At 38.4% G+C, this 19,149-nt stretch overlaps 1 protein-coding gene across 1 annotated transcript in view; it reads left to right on the top strand.

The window, feature by feature from the left end:
- Positions 1-19,149, top strand: part of LONP2 (lon peptidase 2, peroxisomal) — an 81,604-nt gene that overhangs the window by 37,112 nt on the left and 25,343 nt on the right. The window contains exons 9-11 of the mRNA XM_069552740.1: positions 5,687-5,837; positions 7,842-7,968; positions 11,327-11,460. Coding sequence (XP_069408841.1) covers positions 5,687-5,837; positions 7,842-7,968; positions 11,327-11,460 — 412 coding nt within the window. The remainder of the gene's footprint in view (positions 1-5,686; positions 5,838-7,841; positions 7,969-11,326; positions 11,461-19,149) is intronic.

Raw genomic sequence — 19,149 nt, forward strand, 5'->3', positions numbered from 1 at the left:
GGTTATCTGAGTCATTAAGACCTTTTTTGTATAGTTCTTTGGTATATTCTTGCCACCTTTTCTCAATCTCTTGCTTCTATTAGGTCCTTACTGTCTCTGTCCTTTATGGTGTCCATCCTTGCATGAAACGTTCCCTTAATATCTACAATTTTCTTGAAGAGATTTCTAGTCTTTCCCATTCTGTTGTCTTCTGCTATTTCTTTGCATTGTTCATTTCTTATCTCTCTTTGCTATTCTCTGGAACTCTGCATTCAGTTAGGTTTATCTTTTCCTTTCTCCCTTGCCTTTCACGTCTCTGTTTTCCTCAGCTGTTTATAAAACCTCTTCAGACAACCACTTTGCTCTCTTGGATTTCTTTTTCTCTGGGATGGTTTTGGTCACTGCCTCCGGTACAAGGTTACGAACTTCTCTCCATACTTCTTCAGTCATTCTGTCTGCCAGACCTAATCCCTTGAATTATTTATCACCTCCATTGTATAATCATAATGGATTTGATTTAGATCATAACTGAATGACCTAGTGGTTTTCCCTACTTTCTCCAACTTAAGCCTGAATTTTACAATGAGAGGAGCTCATGATCTGAGCCACAGTCAGCTCCATGTCTTGTTTTTGCTGACTGTATAGAGCTTCTCCATCTTTGGCTGCAAAGAATATAATCAATCTGCTTCACTGTCTATGCAAAATCCTTTGACTGTGTGGATCACAGCAGACGATGGAAAATTCTTAAAAAGAGGGAAGTATCAGGCCACCTTAACCGTTTCCTGAAAAACCTGTATGCAAGTCAAGAAGCAACAGAACTGGACGTGGAACAACTGACTGATTCAAAATTGGGAAAGTAGTACAATAAGGCTGTATGTTGTTACCCTGCCTATATAACTTACATGCAGAGTACATTGTGAGAAATGCTAGGCTGGGTGAATCCCAAGCTGGAATCAAGATTGTCAGGAGACATCAAGAACCTCAGATATGCAGATGACACCCCTCTAAAGGCAGAAAGTGAAGAGGAACTGAAGAGCCTCTTGATGAGGGTGAAAGAGGAGAGTGAAAAAGCTGGCTTAAAACTCAGCATTCAAAAACTAAGATTATGGCATCCAGTCCCATCACTTCATGGCAAATAGAAGGGGAATAAGTGGAAGCAGTGACAGATTTTATTTTCTGGGGCTCCAAAATCACTGCAGATGTTGACTGCAGCCATTAAATTAAAAGATGCTTACTTCTTGGAAGAAAAGCTGCGACAAACCTAAACAGCTTATTAAAAAGCAGAGATATCACTTTACCAACAAAGGTCCATGTAGTCAAAGCTATGGTTTTTCCAGTAGTCATGTACAGATGTGAGAGCTGGAACATAAAGAAGGCCAAGTGCCAAAGAATTGATGTTTTCAAATTGTGGTTCTGGATAAGACTTGGGAGTCCCTTGGACAGCAAGGAGATCAAACCAGTCAATCCTAAAGGAAATCAACCCTAAATATTCATTGGAAGGACTGGTGCTGAAACTGAAGCTCCAATACTTTCATAATGAGCCAACTCACTGGAAAAGACCCTGATGGTGGGAAAGATTGAAGGCCGAAAGAGAAGGGGATGACAGGGAATGGGATGGTTGGAGAGTATCACCAACTCAGTGAACAAATAGTTTGAGCAAAGTCGGGGAGATAGTAAAGGACAGGGCATGCTGGAATGCTGTAGACCATGGGGTTGCAAAGAGGCACAGCTTCACTGAATAACACAGTGTGCTAAAGCTGCCGTAGCAAAATACCATGGACTGGATTTCTTTAAAAAAAAAAAAAAGCAAACATATGTATTTTCTCACAGTTCTGAAAGCTTGAAGTCTAAAATCAAGGTGTTGGCAGGTTTGATTTTTCCTGAGGTCTCTGACTTGTGCCGCCTTGAGAAGATGCCACCTTTTCACTGTGTGTCTCAGATGACCTTTTCTCTGTGCTCATGCGTGCCTCATCTCTTCCCCTCTCTTACAAGGACACCAGTCATATTGGATAAGAGACCCACCCTTAATGGCCTCTTCTAACCTTAATGACCTCCTTAAAGACCCTTCTTCCAATTATACATTGAGGGGATACAAGTCAGTCTGTAACTAAAGCTAAATATGCAACATGAACATAACATATACGTGCCATTGTACTAATGTTAGGTGTTTACACGTGCGGCCCATACAGAACACATTTTTAAAGGTTAAGCAGTTATTTTGGGGGAAAATGATGGATTTTTAATTAGGTAGTTGTTTTTATTTTATTTTGTACTGTGGCTGTCAAAGCTTATTCCAGAAGTAAGTATCAACTCCTATTATTTTCTTACTGCTCACAGTTTTGCCTCTATTATCTTTCATGATATGTTGCAGAAATCTTTTTAAACACTCCATTGATCCATTTGTATTCTATAAAACTACTGAATCAGGAAAACATGCACTGCCGTTGTACTGTGATCACAGTTAAAGCAGATGAGTGAGGACCCCACATCAGCCCATTCTGTTATGGGAGTTCTGCTCTTCTCTGAGACTATCTCATATGTGTGTGATGTGTATTTCAAGGGAGGGCATTACTTCTTGTAGTAAATATTTTAAAAACTAATTTCTTTCTGGTCTTTATAGACACATAAAGATGAATATATGGACTCATATTTTCTACTTGCACTTCAGGGGGCTTTTCTAAACATTCCACTTTGATGATCCCTGATCTAGACACCAAATACAGATGTAGTCACAATTGGATATTGGGTTCACAGGTATTCACATTGTTACCCATTGTGTCCTATGTGTTGCTACATGTATCCTGTGTAATAAAATACTATTAAAACCTTTTAAAGAAGTCATAAGTATGATTGAAAATTCTGTAGGTGTTATCCTAATAATGTTCTGTCATTTATTATTGCACAAGAGGAGTCTAAGGCTTTTCAGGCTGTAGTGTTGAGTCTTCTGGCATATTTTCTTGGTTATTTCTTTAATTACATTTGCTGAGACCTCTTCTTTAGGTACATCGATTAGGTATGAATTGGACATTGTCATTTTTTTCCATGTCTTTCCTCTGCATAGTCTTTCTGCCTTCTAAGGACCGTTTCCTATGTTCTGGACATTCTTTTCAACTTTGTCATTAGCACTGATTTAATTTCTGTAGTACTTGTGTGTGACTTCCAGAGTTGATTTTAGTTATTTTATTGTACTTTATTTTTTTACTTTTGTTGTGAAAAAATATAGCTGTAACAAAAGTTGAGAAAATAGTATAATTAACCATAAAATTTGTCACTTGCTTTAACGATTGCCGTCTCATGGCCAGTGTTGTGGTTTTTTTGACCGTGCTGGGTCTTTGTTGTGGCGTGAAGGCTCTCTAGTTGTGGCACGCAGGCTCACTTGGGCTCTAGAGTGTGCAGGCCCAGGAGTTGCATTGCTCAGTTGCCCCATAGCATGTGGGATCTTAGTTCCCCGACCAGGGATTGAACCTATGACCCCTGCATTAGATGGCGGACTCTTAACCACCAGCTTGCTAGGGAAGTCCCTCATGGCCAATCTTGTTTTGTCTGTTTCTACCCATTCTCCTTCATCCCATTCTTACTTATTTTGAATCAAATTCCAGACATCATATCTCTTCGTAAATACTTTAGCATCTACCCCTAAAAGATTCAGACTTTAAAAAGTATCACCATACCATTAATATCATACTTAGAGATGATAGTTGCCTCATCGTGTATAATATGTGGAGTGTATTCCTGGGTTACCTAACAAATATCTGTAGTTCTTCTCTTGCCAGAAACAGTTATTGAAGAACAGTTCTCGGCATACACCCCTTCCCATAGTTTAATCACTGTGCTGACTTCACATCCCTGAGAATAAAATGTATCACAGCTGTTTCCATTCCCAGTCATTCTGCATAGGTAGGGATTATAGTTTGGGGTTTACATAGAGATAACTTTTAATGAGAAGAGAGCAAAAACAGCTCTGGTCATTCCTGAAGTCTGCTCCCTTATGTGGGTGAGTTGGGCCATGGAAGCCCTCACTCTAAGGCTTGGGGAAGAAGCAGAGGTTTGATAGCTGAAAAATTGGCACTATAAAATGTGTCCCTCCCTGGACTCAACAGTTTACCTTAAGGTTTCATCAGAGTAATGGTTCCTAGAAACGCTTCTTAACTGGCACTCTAATGATCATTACTATTTTTGATGTTGTTCAAACTACATTTTTTTTTGTATTTTCCTAAATAAAAGATGGAGGTATGCAAATTGAGCATCACTGATTTTCTCTCCTCCTAACCTAGGCGTCCAGTAATACACTTTAAAAAGACCTCATTCATAATCCAGAAAACATTGCTTTATTAATTTTCCTACTTTTAAAAAACTCAGTGTCTTAAAATTTTAAGGGAAAAAAATTATTTCTCTTGGATGGCAACATATCCAACATGTATGTATTAAATTTAATTACAGCCATTAAATGAGAGATTTTTACTTAACTAGGCAATCAGTTTAACTAAGATTGCCATACATAGATGAGCAATTTTCAGATCATTGGTGGACAGTAATATTACACTTAGCCAGTTTATACTGAACATAATTAGAATTGTCTTTGATTTGTAAGTAACATTTTTATAACATTACACATTATTTTAAGTCTTGTGAAAATATAAGTAGTAGAACTCTCTGGGAATTATATTCTAGGTACACACTGAGTTACCAATAACAATAACAATGAATATTTAACAAAATTCAAGAGTCTTCAAGAAAAGGGCTTCGAATTAAGACTAACTTGTGGATATGTTTAAAAGTAAATAAAACTTTAGAAAGGGAATCAGAAGCAAGGGAAAGCTGGTTATATAGTAAAATTGTGAGTGATTTAAGTATTTAAGTCATTTCATGTTAACCCTGTTTATATCTATACTAATCCAGTAAGTGAAAGTGTTAAGATGTTGAAGTTTAGAACATGGAAGCCATGTGTTGCCTTCTTTAAAGTCCAGTGTAGGCCTCTCCCCTGTGAGTGCCTACAACTTGGAGCATTTGAACAGGGATGTGAGAAGATATAGTCTCCTTAATATACAGTTGTTCAACATTTTAAGAATCTGATTAGTAAATATCTAATTTATTCAATTAAAATATTTTCAAGGGATAGTAATATTTTGCTCATTATAAGCAGGAAGATTTTGCTTTTTAAAAAACCATCAGGAAAATTCCCTGGTGGTTCAGTCTTTAGGATTCCGTGTTTCCAGCTGCAGAGGGCATGGGTTCAATTCCTGATCAAGGAACTAGATCCTACTTACCATGGTGACCCCCCCCCCAAAAAAAAAAACCTGTTAAAGACTTTCTGATAATGTTTGAGGAGGAATATACTGATTACTATTTTACCTATTACCTTAGAATTGCCAAATACCATACACATTCACTTTATATTCTCAGAGCAGTTAAGAGAGGGTGTGTTACCAGGAGGTAAACTGGTTCTGCGGGATTGGTAACTTATTTGTGGCCACATAGTGAGTCATTAATAGATTTTGAGAACAAAGTTTGAATGGTTAATTTTTGCTTCTTTGTGCTTTTATATGTTTAAAAGAATTTTAACATTGAACACGTTTCCCATTTTTAATGTTATCCCCGTATTTCCCAAACTAACTGTATCGAGCAGAAATATCATCGTGAGTTTTAATTTATACGGTTTTCTGTCGGAACTGCTGCATGTGTTTCAGTGTTTATTCTTCTCCCACAGGTGCTGGATCCTGAACAAAACCATAACTTCACAGATCATTATCTCAATGTGGCCTTTGACCTTTCCCAAGTTCTTTTTATTGCCACTGCCAACACCACTGCTACTATCCCACCTGCCTTGTTGGACAGAATGGAGATCATTCAGGTGCCAGGTACTTGCTTTGTAAACAAAAGTCATTACTTTGCTAAATAAATTTTGAGTAAAAAATTGATTTGCCAGTGTTGATCAGAAGTTCTGAATCTGGCATATAAACCAGCTTTTATATAGATTCAACATCTATAAAATAAACATGACAGATAAGAGTGTGTTTATGTTCTATACAACATACATTGTATGTTCTGTAACACTTTCAGATTCAACTTAGCATTAAAAACTGATTATTTTTATGGAAAATAAGATATTCTTTGAAGCAATTTCTAAAATTATAGATAAAATAATTTACTTTTTCAAAGTATGTGTCTAAAAACCAAAAATAGATCTTCTCATTGCCAATGTAGCTTCCTATCTATCAGATTTGGAAGTTTTTACTATCTCTTAGAACATCTAATCATTTATTCTCGTTAGGAAGTAGATCCTAAAACTTTCTCTTTGTTACAGCTGGCCTCATTTTTATATAAAATTACAGAGTGCTTTCAAATTCTTCTTTTTAGTTGAATCTGTCAATACTTATATACTTTTTTTTTTTTAGCCATGTCTTCTTCACAGGACTGTTTTTAAAAAAGTCCTTTGGTTGTGTGTATGTTCAGTTGCTCAGTCATGTCACTTTTTGTGGCCCCATGGACTGTAATCCACCAGGCTCCTTTGGAATTTTCCAGGCAGGAATACTGGAGTGGGGTGCCATTTCCTACTCCAGGGGATCTTCCTGACCCAGGGATAGAACCCGTGTCTCTTGTGTTTCCTGCTTTGACAGGTGGATTCTTTTCCACTATTGCCACCTGGGAAGCCCCTTTTAGTTACTAACACTAAATAAATCCCAGTGTTTTCAACCTTGTTTAAATTGTTCAGAATTACTTCTCCCTAGAAATGATCAAATGTCAGTGGGTATCTTTTAAAATAAAAATAGATAAAAATAAATATAATCTGAATATATATTTCATATTAAACTGAAGTATATTTTTACCCTCAAGTAAATGATAATTCGATTTCTTAGTTATGTGTGAACCCTGCAGGATCCTGTAGTTTTAAAATATGGTGGAGTATTTCAAAATTGCTTTGTGCTTATTTATAAGACTAAAATAAATAAGTAACGAGACCTAGTTGCATGGAAACTCCAAATTAAGGCAAAAACCCTAAGACATGTTAACGTGAAGTGAAGTAATCAGGACCGCTGCTGCGGAGGTGGACACTGATGTCACCTCCTTCTGCAGATTTGGTTATCTTATCTTTTAGCTCTTCTGGTGGTTTTTAGTCTCCTTTTTATACAAAAAAAATAGATTCCTTGTCCATCCATCTTTTAAATTTTTGCTTGTTAAATGGAAAGGGGGCAATCATTATAGGAGACACTCATCTTACAGGACTTAAACAGAAAGTAAATTTACACTTATTGAGACTTTTAAGTAGATAAGACCATAAAGTATTTTAAACATATAAATTATCTATGTAATTCCAACATGTAAGGAAAAAACTCTTACAGAGACGTCTTAGTTTCTGTTTTGTTTGTTGCTAAAATTTACAATTGGACTTTTGGAAAAAGTCCAATTTTTCGGCTCTTCCCTTGAAGTCTTAATAGAAGCCTCTGTTGTTACTGTTGTAAGTTTTTTTCGATTACGCAGCAAATTATGCTAAAGAAAAAGGATGGCTTTATTTTTCTTTTAAATAATAAAATAAAACTTGCATTTAAATTAAGGAGATTTAAATTAAATCTTTATCTTAATGAAAGTGAGATTTTTTTTTCTCTTTAAGAGAGATAACATTTTAATCAAAAGACTTTCAAACACTGTGCTTATTTAGTAAGTGCTTGTTTTGTTTGCGAAAAAGTTGGAAAGTTTAGCAATTACTGATTGGCAATTAGATTAATTTATTCTACTCTTACTCGAAGTCATGCTTAAATCCATTCTAAATCCAAGACCCATTGCGCTGTGTTGGATTTATTAATGAAGCCTGGCCCTGTGGAAGCCATGTGAATAATCATAAAGCACGGTGACCTCTTTTCCAGGGTATACACAAGAGGAGAAGATAGAGATCGCCCACAGGCACTTGATCCCTAAGCAGCTGGAACAGCATGGGCTGACTCCTCAGCAGATTCAGATCCCTCAGGTTACTACTCTTGACATCATCACCAGGTCAGTCAGCCATCCGGGGGCTTCAGTAATGTTCTGATATGAAAAGGAGATTCCTATTTCACTGGCAACTCAACAGCATCCATTTCCCTCTCCAGCAGATTCCCAGCAAGCATTTCCAGAACTGTTGATTTACACAGGGCTCTGTATTAGGCAGAAATTCACAGGGAAAGCATTTAGAGTATCTTCATAGCTAACTAAGGACTTTAGTGGAGCCAGAATCTCAGCTTTTCTACAGTAGCAATGTAGGGGATTAATGTGATCAATTAACAGCCAAATACATGGAAAATACCGGGACACCTTTTTATATCCCAGAACCTTGAAAGTTGAAGTCTCCTGGGAAGTGAGATGGTCCTTTCAGACAGCTGTTAGAAGTTGTTCAGATTTTCTTTCCCTTTCTTCGAGAGATATTTTAAAATCCTTGGTGTTTTTATCTTTGGAATTAACGCCAGAACAACAGAGAAGGTATTTTCCCAAGTTAGCTACCAAGTGGTTAAGCCTGTAGCAAGCAGCACATAAATTATCTGAGTTGAGTACTGCTGAGTCTAATTTATGGATCGTATGTTTGAATGGAAAATATATCCTGTTGAGAATTTCTGTCTACAGTAGCCTCTCACAGTTTTCCTGGCTCAGCATTGCAGCTCTGTTGCATCATCTGGCAAACAGTGTCAGGCTGCCAGCACTCTGCAGCCCCATCCCAGTAACCGCAGGTTTTCAAGAGAAGTGAAGTCTCCCTCTGTTTTGAACTTTGACTTAAAGCTTGGCTAGTCGGACTGCTTTTTGATCTAATCCAGCCTTCTTATGGAAGTCTATTTGGAAGTCTGTTTAAATTTACTTATGAAACAGTAAGACTCAATCTGACCTGGGAGTTCCTTTTCTTAACTTGTGATTTACTATGTGGATAATGCCAGGGGAAATAAAGTAGGTGATTTCTGGGCCAGTGTCTTCCAAAAATATCATTATTCCAGATAATACGCCTGATGTTTCTGGGTAACTTTTCAACAAGTAACTTACTTAACCTTTTTTGATCGCTTCCCCATCTGTAAAATATGAATATACAGAAAAATATCCATTCAAAGCTTATCTGGATATAAATACTAATGACTCAAAGAGTAATCGCTATTTCTATTTGCCAGTTGTTGCCTGGAGAACTATTTCTTTTTTATATACTTGTTAGCTCAAAACATCAGCTGTTAAAAGCTACGAACATTAGGAAATTTCTCTGAGCAATTCTGTTATTCATAGATAAGGCACAGGTATTTACTACTCCAGGCAAGTTTTGGGTATGTTATGAGTTACCCAGATTAGGACATAGTTTTTTAATTTTTACTGTGTTGTAGTCATAGACCTGTAGTGTTTAGGAGGAGAGGAGGGAGTCTTAGAAGTCATCTAGTTTTCTTCAGGCTAAATATTCCTATTCTCCTTACCATTCCTCTTGACCCACTTTCAAGACTTTTCACCTTCCTGATTAGTTTTCTTCGGAATGATTGCTCTGATGTCAGTGTTTCTTTTAAAATAAACACCCAGAGTAGAACTCAGTGTGTCTTATGTAGCCTAAACAGTTCATAGTATAAGAAGACCGCTGTGGGTTAGGAAATGGCAACCCACTCCAGTATTCTTGCCTGGGAAATCCCATGGACAGAGGAGCCTGGCAGGCCATGGGATTGCAAAGAGTTGGACATGACTTAGCAGCTAAACAGTAATAAGGAATTAAAAAAAAAAAAAGACCACTAGTCTTATTCTATTATTATTTTATGACTGTATCTCCAGAGTCTTAGCTTTTTTAGGTTATCTTCTTGTCTCTTGTAAATATAGTTACTGACACCTTAGTTCTTTTTCATATGAATTTCTTATTCACTTGATCTGTCTCATTCTATATTTATAGGGTTGAGTTTTTTAAAGCCCAAATGTAGAAGTTTACAGTTATATATATTTTAATATCCATGTTAGTTTCAGCTACCATTGCAGCAAATTGATATTTTTTTTCATCTTGATTATCATCCAATGCATTAGTTTTATGTCCTCTGAAAATTAGCAGCTTCACGATCATTTAGTTGTGGGTAGGAAACATTAACCAATTAGTACTTGACATTGGTGCTTCTTCTTCTTTTGGTTCAAAAATGCTAAACCAAACCAGTGGTTGATACGTCTACTTTCCTCTAGTCGAGGTTAATATTATACTGTCTGCCTTAGTTCCTAGCCTGTTATTGTTCTAAACACCTAAAAAAAAAATCTCGCTGTTGATGATGTCCTTGTTATTTTTGGCAAGCTCAAGTTCATTCTCAGCTTCCTGGTCCCATTTCTGCATGTTCACGCCATCCTTCTGAAAGCATCCTCAGGCCTTTTCTCTTTTATCGTTTGTCCAGACCTTTTCGTCTGAGCTCATCAAATAGCTGTCTAGGAAGCTACACTGGGTTTTTGTTTTTACATGTTGGTTTATTTTTAAGGTGCCTCCCTATTTTCTTTCTTACTGAAATTACATGCATGTGTATAATATGGACTTTATTCCTATATCCTTCTATTCCTTTGATTGAAATACACTTTTTACTTTATAGAGTGTTTAGCCAAGAATTTTGTCTTTTCTCACAACTTAAAAAACTGCTTTCCCAGAGTCTTGACTGTGTGTTGGCTGCCTAATCAGATGCAGTTTTCCAGATAAAACTGCATTCTCTAGCTGATGTTGTGTGTTCAAACTCACTCAGAGCTGGGTGCCAAACTTGATTGTACTGTATAAAGGATTATGAAGTGGCTTACGGAATTTGAGTCTAACATGGAAGTTTTTTAAGACAGCTCTGCTTAACTACATCTAGAACCTTTTCCACTGAATCATGCTGCTTGCATTATTAGCATATTTCTCTCTTTAGAAGGTCTCTACAATGAAAATACACTGAATCTGGTAATTAGCACAGTTCCAGGTTAAGACTCCATTCTCTGTCTCAAATTATTTTTTGCTTTAGTTAGGAAAAAATTCTATTTTTCTGATTCTTTCAGCAGTATTCCACATGTAATAAATTTGTCAGAATTTTCTTAAATCAACAAATTGTAAGAAAGCTTTTATACATATCAAAGAGTAAATGATATTTTATGTGCTGCAAAATTGAAGAGCCAATAATTCATTTTTAAGTATCGGGTAGTAGTTCAAGATACTCTATATAAAAGGAAAAGTGGTAGCTGGAATTACTTCTGAATATTTTAAGCAATAAGAATACTGAGGAATTTTTAAAGATGAGGCTGTTAATACTCAAGAAACTGTAATACACTTTTAAATGTACGCTTCTTTTAGTAAAGTTGTTAATCACATTAATTCTGCTTTTGCAGGTGATGTTTAGCCAAAATTAAAATATCTTTTCTCTGATGGCAGGTACACCCGAGAGGCAGGGGTCCGCTCTTTGGACAGGAAGCTGGGGGCCATTTGCCGAGCAGTCGCTGTGAAAGTGGCAGAGGGGCAGCACAGAGAAGCCAGGTTGGACCGTCCTGACGCAGCTGAGGGGGAAGGTGGGTGACCTGGGCCTGGCGCCCGCAGGCTTGGCGGCTGGAAGTGAATGGAAACAAAGCTGGACGTGGAGGGACGGTGTGGGGTGGTCCTTGCAGCGAGGGCATGCGCTCCTCCACTGGGGAAGGCATCCAGTGTGTAAGTTAAACTTAATGGTTGATGTATCAAGAGGATTCTTTTCTGCAAAGAATACAGAATTTTGGCAGGAATAATAACTTAGTATTAATGCCTTAGGGATATATTTCTCGAGCTTATAATGATGGTACACTTTATGTTTGGCTTCTGGTGTTCACGTGTCTCTTTCTGATCCAGACTGTTAAATCTTTCAGTATTTACAGCATAGAAAGTTGCTATAGCAGTTAAAGAAAAAAAATCATAGTTGTCTAAGTACTGCAAGGGCAGATATTTATTCTCTGGAATGGCTTCGTGTATAACCATTTGTTTTTCTCACACATTTTCTTTGATAGGTACACAATTAAGATATAATTTAAATTATTTTTTCTGAGGAAAATAATTGTGGAGGTGGTGACAAGGAAAAAAAGGGAAGCGGTCTATTCCTCGACTTAATGAAATATGGATATTGGATATTTAAGTTAAAATGTTTTAACTTCTTACCGAAGACCATGCTGCTGCATGGTTGCCAAAATTTGCTTTAACAAACATGACTTGAATAGAGAATCTTTATTCTTTCATAGTAAAGAGATTTATTAGATGTCCTACCATTTCCATAACTCTTTCTAGACAGAAGTTTGATGAATATGGCTGAAGAGCCATAATTTGTGATAAGCTCAGTGGAACAGCGGCAGTAAAGCATCATTCCTGCTCGTCCTTCTATTGCTAAACACAGTGCCTTTAACAGCAATATCATCCAAAGAGTTGCTCATTTGCTAAGTGGTGTCTGACTCTGTGACCCCATGAACTGCAGCACGCCAGAATTCCCTGTTCTTCACTGTCTCCTGGAGTTTGCTCAAACTCAAGTCCATTGAGTAGGTGATGCCATCCAACAAGTAGACTTTCCCAAATCCTCCTATTCCTCATATGTGCTTCATCCCAGCTTGCACTGTGCCCAGAACCTCGCTGGTTCATTTCTCCCAAAAGTAAACCTGCCACCTTCTGTTGGTAAGGGATAGTGCCCTTGTTACATAGAGTAGGAATAGGGATCTTAAACCTGTAATTGTTGTTGTTGTTTCGTTACCAAGTTGTGTCCAACTCTTATGTGATGCCATGAACTGTAGCCTGCCAGGCTCCACTGCTCATGAGATTTCCCAGGCAACAATGCTGGAGCGGGGATACATCTCCTTCTCCAGGGATTCTTCCCAACCCAGGGATCAAACCCACATCTGCACTGCAGGCAGTCTTTACCACTGAGCCACCTGGGCAGTCACTTATTTCCTACATAGTTTAAAAAATGTTTTGTCTTTAATCCCACATGTCACCCATATTTTCAGGGATACCTCAAATTCCTGAGCCCTTTTTTGTAGGATTTTGTGGATAACCACCCCCTGCCCCCACCTACCTCCTTCACAGACATTAAAGTTTCTACTTAGATGTTTATTACTTCTTGCCCATCTACTTGCTGGTTACCCAAAATGTTGTCAGCATCTCTTGTCTTCTTTCTTTTTCTTTTTCTGGGTTTATCCTTTTTTTAAAAAAATCCCTTACTTGTCATTTTAATAGGATTTGGTGGTGGGCAGGGTGGCGGGGTGGGGGGTTGTTTAAAGATAAACACATGTTCAGAAGATTCTCAGAAATCTGAATTTTTGAAAAGTACTCTAGATGTTTGATAGCCTATCAAGAATGGCATCACTGTTGCAGCGGAGTGACAGTGGAGAACTGAGATAGTTTTCTCTTTTTTTCCCTTGCTGAATGTAACACCTAAATCCTCATGAGTTTCCCTTCTTAATTCTTAGAATATTCTCTTTTGCTGTGGCCTCCAGCACCTGAGCCTATGTCCTTTTATTCTTGTCTGTGATATAATAGAAAGGCAGAGAGTTAAGTGAGTTTATCTGCTTGACACAATTGGGAAATTGTGTTTATGATTTTGATGGTTTCTTTTGGAACTTATAATAATACATTCAGAGGTATGCATTAATTTTTTAAATTTATTTTTAATTGGAGGATACTTTACATGTTGTGTTGGTTTCTGCTGTACGACAATGGGGATTTGATGTTTAAAGAAGCTTTTCATAGTTACACAATGCTTATTATATCTATTAGCATATTCCTAATAATGTCTGTGATCATATTAGCTTTTTAAAAATAGCCTAGAGATATTCAAGAACTTATTCAAACTGCTTATGAACCATATGAGAACATACAGTGTTTCATGGTAACATTTATTTGGTTATTTGTTTTTTAATCAATGATTCACAGAACAAATCCTAAATGATGCATAGTTAAGTAAATCTAGGTTAAGATACTACCAAGGACACCCATGGTGTGAAAGTGAAAGTTGCTCAGTCGTGTCCGATTGAATAATTAGGATAAGGACTTGTCTCTTGAGACGACGATTTTGATTGTATTTCTTATTAGGAGATATGGGACTCCAAGCTGGGTCTTACATTGTAAGATACCCCTGAATTACCTGTAAATGACTCTCCTCCAGATTTTAGTAAAATAATTATAAGATATTCTGAATTGATGTTTATGACCTTAAGCAAGCCAAAAGAAAATTTTCTGTCAAAAAAAATCTCTTTCAGGTTTTCATGTCACAAAGTTCAAATGGAGCTAGCTTAGTAACTGAAAGTTTCTCATTAAGAAATTAAGAATTATTTAAAATTAGAGTAGAAAGTTGTTTTAGAAATTTCGAGTAATTCAGTGAGGGAGTTATTTTTAATGTTAAAAATATTGCTGGTCTTAGAGTTACTGCCAGGAAGAAAAGTAATTTCAGGCCACAAGCTTTAAAAACAGGCAGAAGCCTCCAGCATATCGAGCAAACTTTCTGGAGTAGGCCCAGAAATACTGGTCTGTGAACAGTTGTCTTTGTATTTGTGAGGTCTTAACTGGCAGTTACACAGAACAAATAATAGAATTTAAACGGCGAGTGAGATCCCTAATTGATTTGTGTTAGTGGAGGACTATTTATGGTGTTGATCACTTAACTATAAAGTATGGGAATTATTTCATGAAAGCAGCCCTGCCTATGTTTTTTGTATGTTACTAGTGTATTCTAAATTGCCCTTTTCCTTTCTGCGATGTTAGTTGGATCGAAAGATAAAAGTTTGTGGTTACAGTTTTATTCTACTTTGGCTTGCCTTTTAGCCAAGGACACAGATATCCCATGTATTCAGTTTTACAGTTTGGAGGTTTCTCTGTAAAGAGTTAGCTTAGGTCCATTTGTTCAAATACTCTTTTACCATATATGTTCATTTAATACCTATAAGATTTTCTTCCTCAAAAATTATCTCCAGCCAGGGATTCAAGTTGTAACCAATGCTTATGAAGTTTCTCAGAAGATGGAGCATTCTAAATTATTTTTGGAAAGTGCAGTATTTATTGGAGAAGCTACGTTAAACTTAATGTGTCTCAAGATGTTAGTTTCTTAACTATTCTTATAGAAGTCATCTGAAAAATTGATTAGATGAAAAAAAAGATGAACAGATTTAACATGAGGTGTGTTAGATGTTGTTATGGATAAACTTTAAAAATGTCACTTCAGGCAGTATGTATTTGGTTATGTTATGGAGATCTCAGATAAACACTTAAAGGAAAAATGAGTTAAACTAGCTGACTTACGGTCAGTAGATGGGTACTTTGGGCCTGGGATGAAATTTCCAGTGTTAGCATCATACTTGGTTTCAAGAATGACTATATCTCAGTTGATCTTGATGCCTAGTAGTGTAAATCCTCCAGCTTTGGTTTTCTTCAAGATTGCTTTGGCTATTGTATGTAGGTTCATCAAATATCTGTGTTAATTTTAGAATCAGCTTGGTGACTCTGTACCAGTAAATCACTAAATAAATGACACTTTGTAATTGGAGGCTAAATAACACCTTCTGATATTTTGATTGTGATTGCATCTATAAATCAGTTTGGGAAGAATTGATAATTTGATATTAGCAAGTCTTCTAATTCATGATTAGCTTCATTTATTTAAGTCTTAATAAATGTTTTTAAGTGTTTTAATAGTTGTAGTGGTGAGCTTTTGCATATTTTTTCTTTAGATATATTCCTAGTTAATTGATCTTGTATGTATGTGTTATGTGTGTATATTATTGTAAGTAATATTTTTAATTTTCTAATTCTTTTGGTTGATACTCTATGAGAATGCTATATTGACTTGAATCCAGCAGACTTGCCAAATTGAAACACTGATTTTTTTTGAATTTTCACTCAGTTGTGTCTGACTCTTTGCAACGCCATGGACTGTAGCCCACCAGGCTCCTCTGTCCATGGGGATTCTCCAGGCAAAGATGAGATACTGGAGTGGGTTGCCACGCCCTCCTCCAGGGGACCTTCCCAACTCAGGGATCGAACCCAGGTCTCCCGCAATCCAGGCAGATTCTTTACCGTCTGAGCCACCAGGGAAGCCCTACGTACACCATCAGCTGTCACAAATGCAAATAACGTCAGTTCTTACTTTTTCTTTTCTGATCATTATAGCTTTGATTTCAGTTCTTTCCTAATGAACTAGCAGGAACCTCTAGGAGAAGGTTGAAGAGAAATAGTGGTGATACACAAAGGAATCAGGGAAAAAAACCTGTGAAGAATTGCCAATCTCTTTAGCTTTTGTTTTGTACATTTGGGCCACTTGATTGACTGCTGTAAAATCTCAGTTGAGTAGGATTCTCAGTAAGCTGTCTAATTTGACTCTTGATTGAATGTGTAAGTCCCTTCGCAAAATTCCCCAGTAAAGACTAAGCCTTGCCTATTTAACTGTTAACAGACACATCTTTATAAGCTTAGCCATCTACTTCCCAGTCCATAGGAAAACAGAAGCTGTAGTTTGGAAAAAGGGTTAAGTGGTTGGGTGGTATGAGTCAGAAGCAATAGGATTTAATGTCAGTGAAAACATGCCTGTCCCCTCATGATAGATGCCCTGGGCCCCTTGCTGACCACAAAACATCGGGTTGGCCAGACCATAGATCTAACTCTGCGGCAGTTTTCGCTGGTTCAGTCTGGATCGCAGTTTGACTGAGTTGCATTTCAGCATGTATTGGTTCTCTGATACGTTTGCCATATGTAGGACAGTGGAATCAATGGAATATAATGGAAGCAGGCAGATAACAATATCCTTAACTTTTGATGTCCTTTCTAGGCGACTTCACATTTAAAAATGCATCAAAATAAAATATTCAGAGCTTATGGCGTTGTTCTCTGCCTTCTTTGGCTTTGATTCCCCTAGGTGTCTGCACTCTCGGCCGTCGGCGGGAGTGTGCTGGCTGAGGGGGAGGGTCCTCCTGCCTGCGGCAGCCGGTCTGCCCAGTGCCAGGGCAGGCGGGGGCGGGGGGATGCCGAGGAAGGGCGTCATTCCCACGGGCCTTCCTCGCTGCACATCCCACTCATCTGCTCGGGTGGCTTTCCCCTTAGCCTTTCTTGGGTCCTTTCCTCCGAAGGAATCCTCTTCTGTCGAGCTGCTTTCAGCTCTTTGTTGTGGCTTCCTGGCATTGACTTCTCAAGCCCTCAGCATACTTCACAGTGGTTATTTTAAGCGTGGCTCCTTTGTAACCAAAACAGGAAGCTGTTCCTGCAGGAGAAACAAGTGCTTTTGATTCTTTTTCAGCTCTTTCCCCCCCGCTACTTGTCATCTCCAAATCTGAAGCATATCCATTCTCTTGTCTAATGTCATGGGCTTCTTTTATTTTTGAAAACACTATGTATAGTAATGTCTTCAGGAAGTAACTTCTGAGCTTTGTGCAACTTTTCGCTAAGTTCTTTTGTCTTTGACTTCTTGGAACAGTCTTCTGCCCAAATGGGATCTGTCCCTTCATCTTTGGGAGTTTTACATTGTTCAGTGCTGTGTGACAGATTACTCCAAAACTTGGTAAAGCAAAAGTTGCACTTAGTGCCCCAAAAGTTAGCAGACATTTGTCGTCTCGCCGTATCTGTGGGTCTGGCACACAGGAGCAGTTTAGCTGGGTAGTTGTGGCTTGAGACCTTTAGTGAGGTTCTCATCAAGCTGTAGCCAGCTGGAGGTTCAGCTCGGGGCGGACCTGCCTCCAGGCTCACTGACGTGGCTGTGAGCTGAAAAGGGTTCCAAGACCCGGTTCCAGTGCACGTGTGGATGCTTCCCCACACTGACGAGCAGTTCAGGGACACCAGCTGGGTCCACGAATTCAACTCAGTTCTGACACTACCCACCTGGAGACAGCGTTCTGCTCCACAAAGGGCTCAGCCTCACTAGACTGCCCTTCACTCAGAGACAAGTCACAAGCCCAGGTTATTACCTGGACTTCTGATCAACTGGCTCAAATTGGAGGTTGCCATGACCTCCTCCTCTACCTTCATTAATTTGCTGGAACGGCTCACAAAACTCAGGAGACCCCTTTGACCCAGTAGATTACCGGTTTATTATGAAAGGATATTAAAGAGTACGAATCAACTACATAGGGCCAGGGAGCCTCTGTCCTCACGGAGCCTGGGGCCCAACAGGTGGGCACAGGGAAGCTCTCCAAAGATGGACCAAAGAGCTCTGCTTTGGGGTTTTATGGAGGCTTCTTTGCTTAGTTGTGATTAACTAGATCACTGGCCAGTGGTGACTTCTTCAACCTCAAGACCTGCCCCCTCCCCAGAAATCAGGGAGTGGGAAAGAAAGTTCCAGCCCTCTAATCTCCTGGCCACCAGCACTGTCCTGGGTACTCCTGGAAGTCACCTCATTCGCATAAGAAAAGACACCTTTATCACTGTCAATACTTAGGATATATAAATGCCTTGGGGGTTGTGAGCCACAGTGTTGGTCAGATCAAGATGAGAAATACTTCTTAAAATCACACTATCACTTGACAACGTGGCTTCCTTGCTGACTGATGGCCAGGTGTTCAGCTTCTTGCCACGGTGGCCTCTCGCTAAGCTTAGGACATGGCTGTTGGCCTCCCTTAGTGAGAGAACTGTGCTAGGAAAGAAACAGAGAGCTCGCGACAGAAGCTGCAGGCTTTTATAATCCTCACTCTGCTATGCTCCGTGGGTCACACCTGCCAATCCTCGTAGAGAGATGGCACTCCACGGGGTAGGGCCTCTGGGGACCGTCTTGAGGGCTGGCTGGCACAGACTTCTTTTTTTAACTTATTTTAAAGAAAGTTATACATTTCATTTCTGATAATACAACCCCCATTCCTGAAGATTAAAATAGTTTGTTTAGAGTTTTAAAGAAAACCTGTGGTTTGGGTTGTTAATAGAGGGTGGAAATTGTTGTGCAGCAGAAACAGAGAAGCACAATTGGGTAGGCCTTGAGGGGAGGAAAGCTTAATGAGACCACAAGCAAATGAATGATTCTTTAGTAACAACTGAAACAACCTTTCTTTAGTCAACTTTTAATGAGGATGGATTTCATTGATACTGTTCTTGTTTGTTTTGTTTTAGCACATACAAACTTTGCTAGCTGTTTTTAATGAAGTGAGGGTAATTGAGTCGTTTCTTATTACTTGGTTCCAGTTCTATATAAAAATCCTCAAACATTTTAGCCTAAATCCCGTATCTTCCTTTCTGGCGAGTGTTAGAACAAAAAAGAGAGAGTAATTTGTGTGCTTGCCTCT

The sequence above is a fragment of the Ovis canadensis genome, chromosome 14, assembly GCF_042477335.2.
Source record: "Ovis canadensis isolate MfBH-ARS-UI-01 breed Bighorn chromosome 14, ARS-UI_OviCan_v2, whole genome shotgun sequence".
NCBI classification, from domain to species: domain Eukaryota; kingdom Metazoa; phylum Chordata; class Mammalia; order Artiodactyla; family Bovidae; genus Ovis; species Ovis canadensis.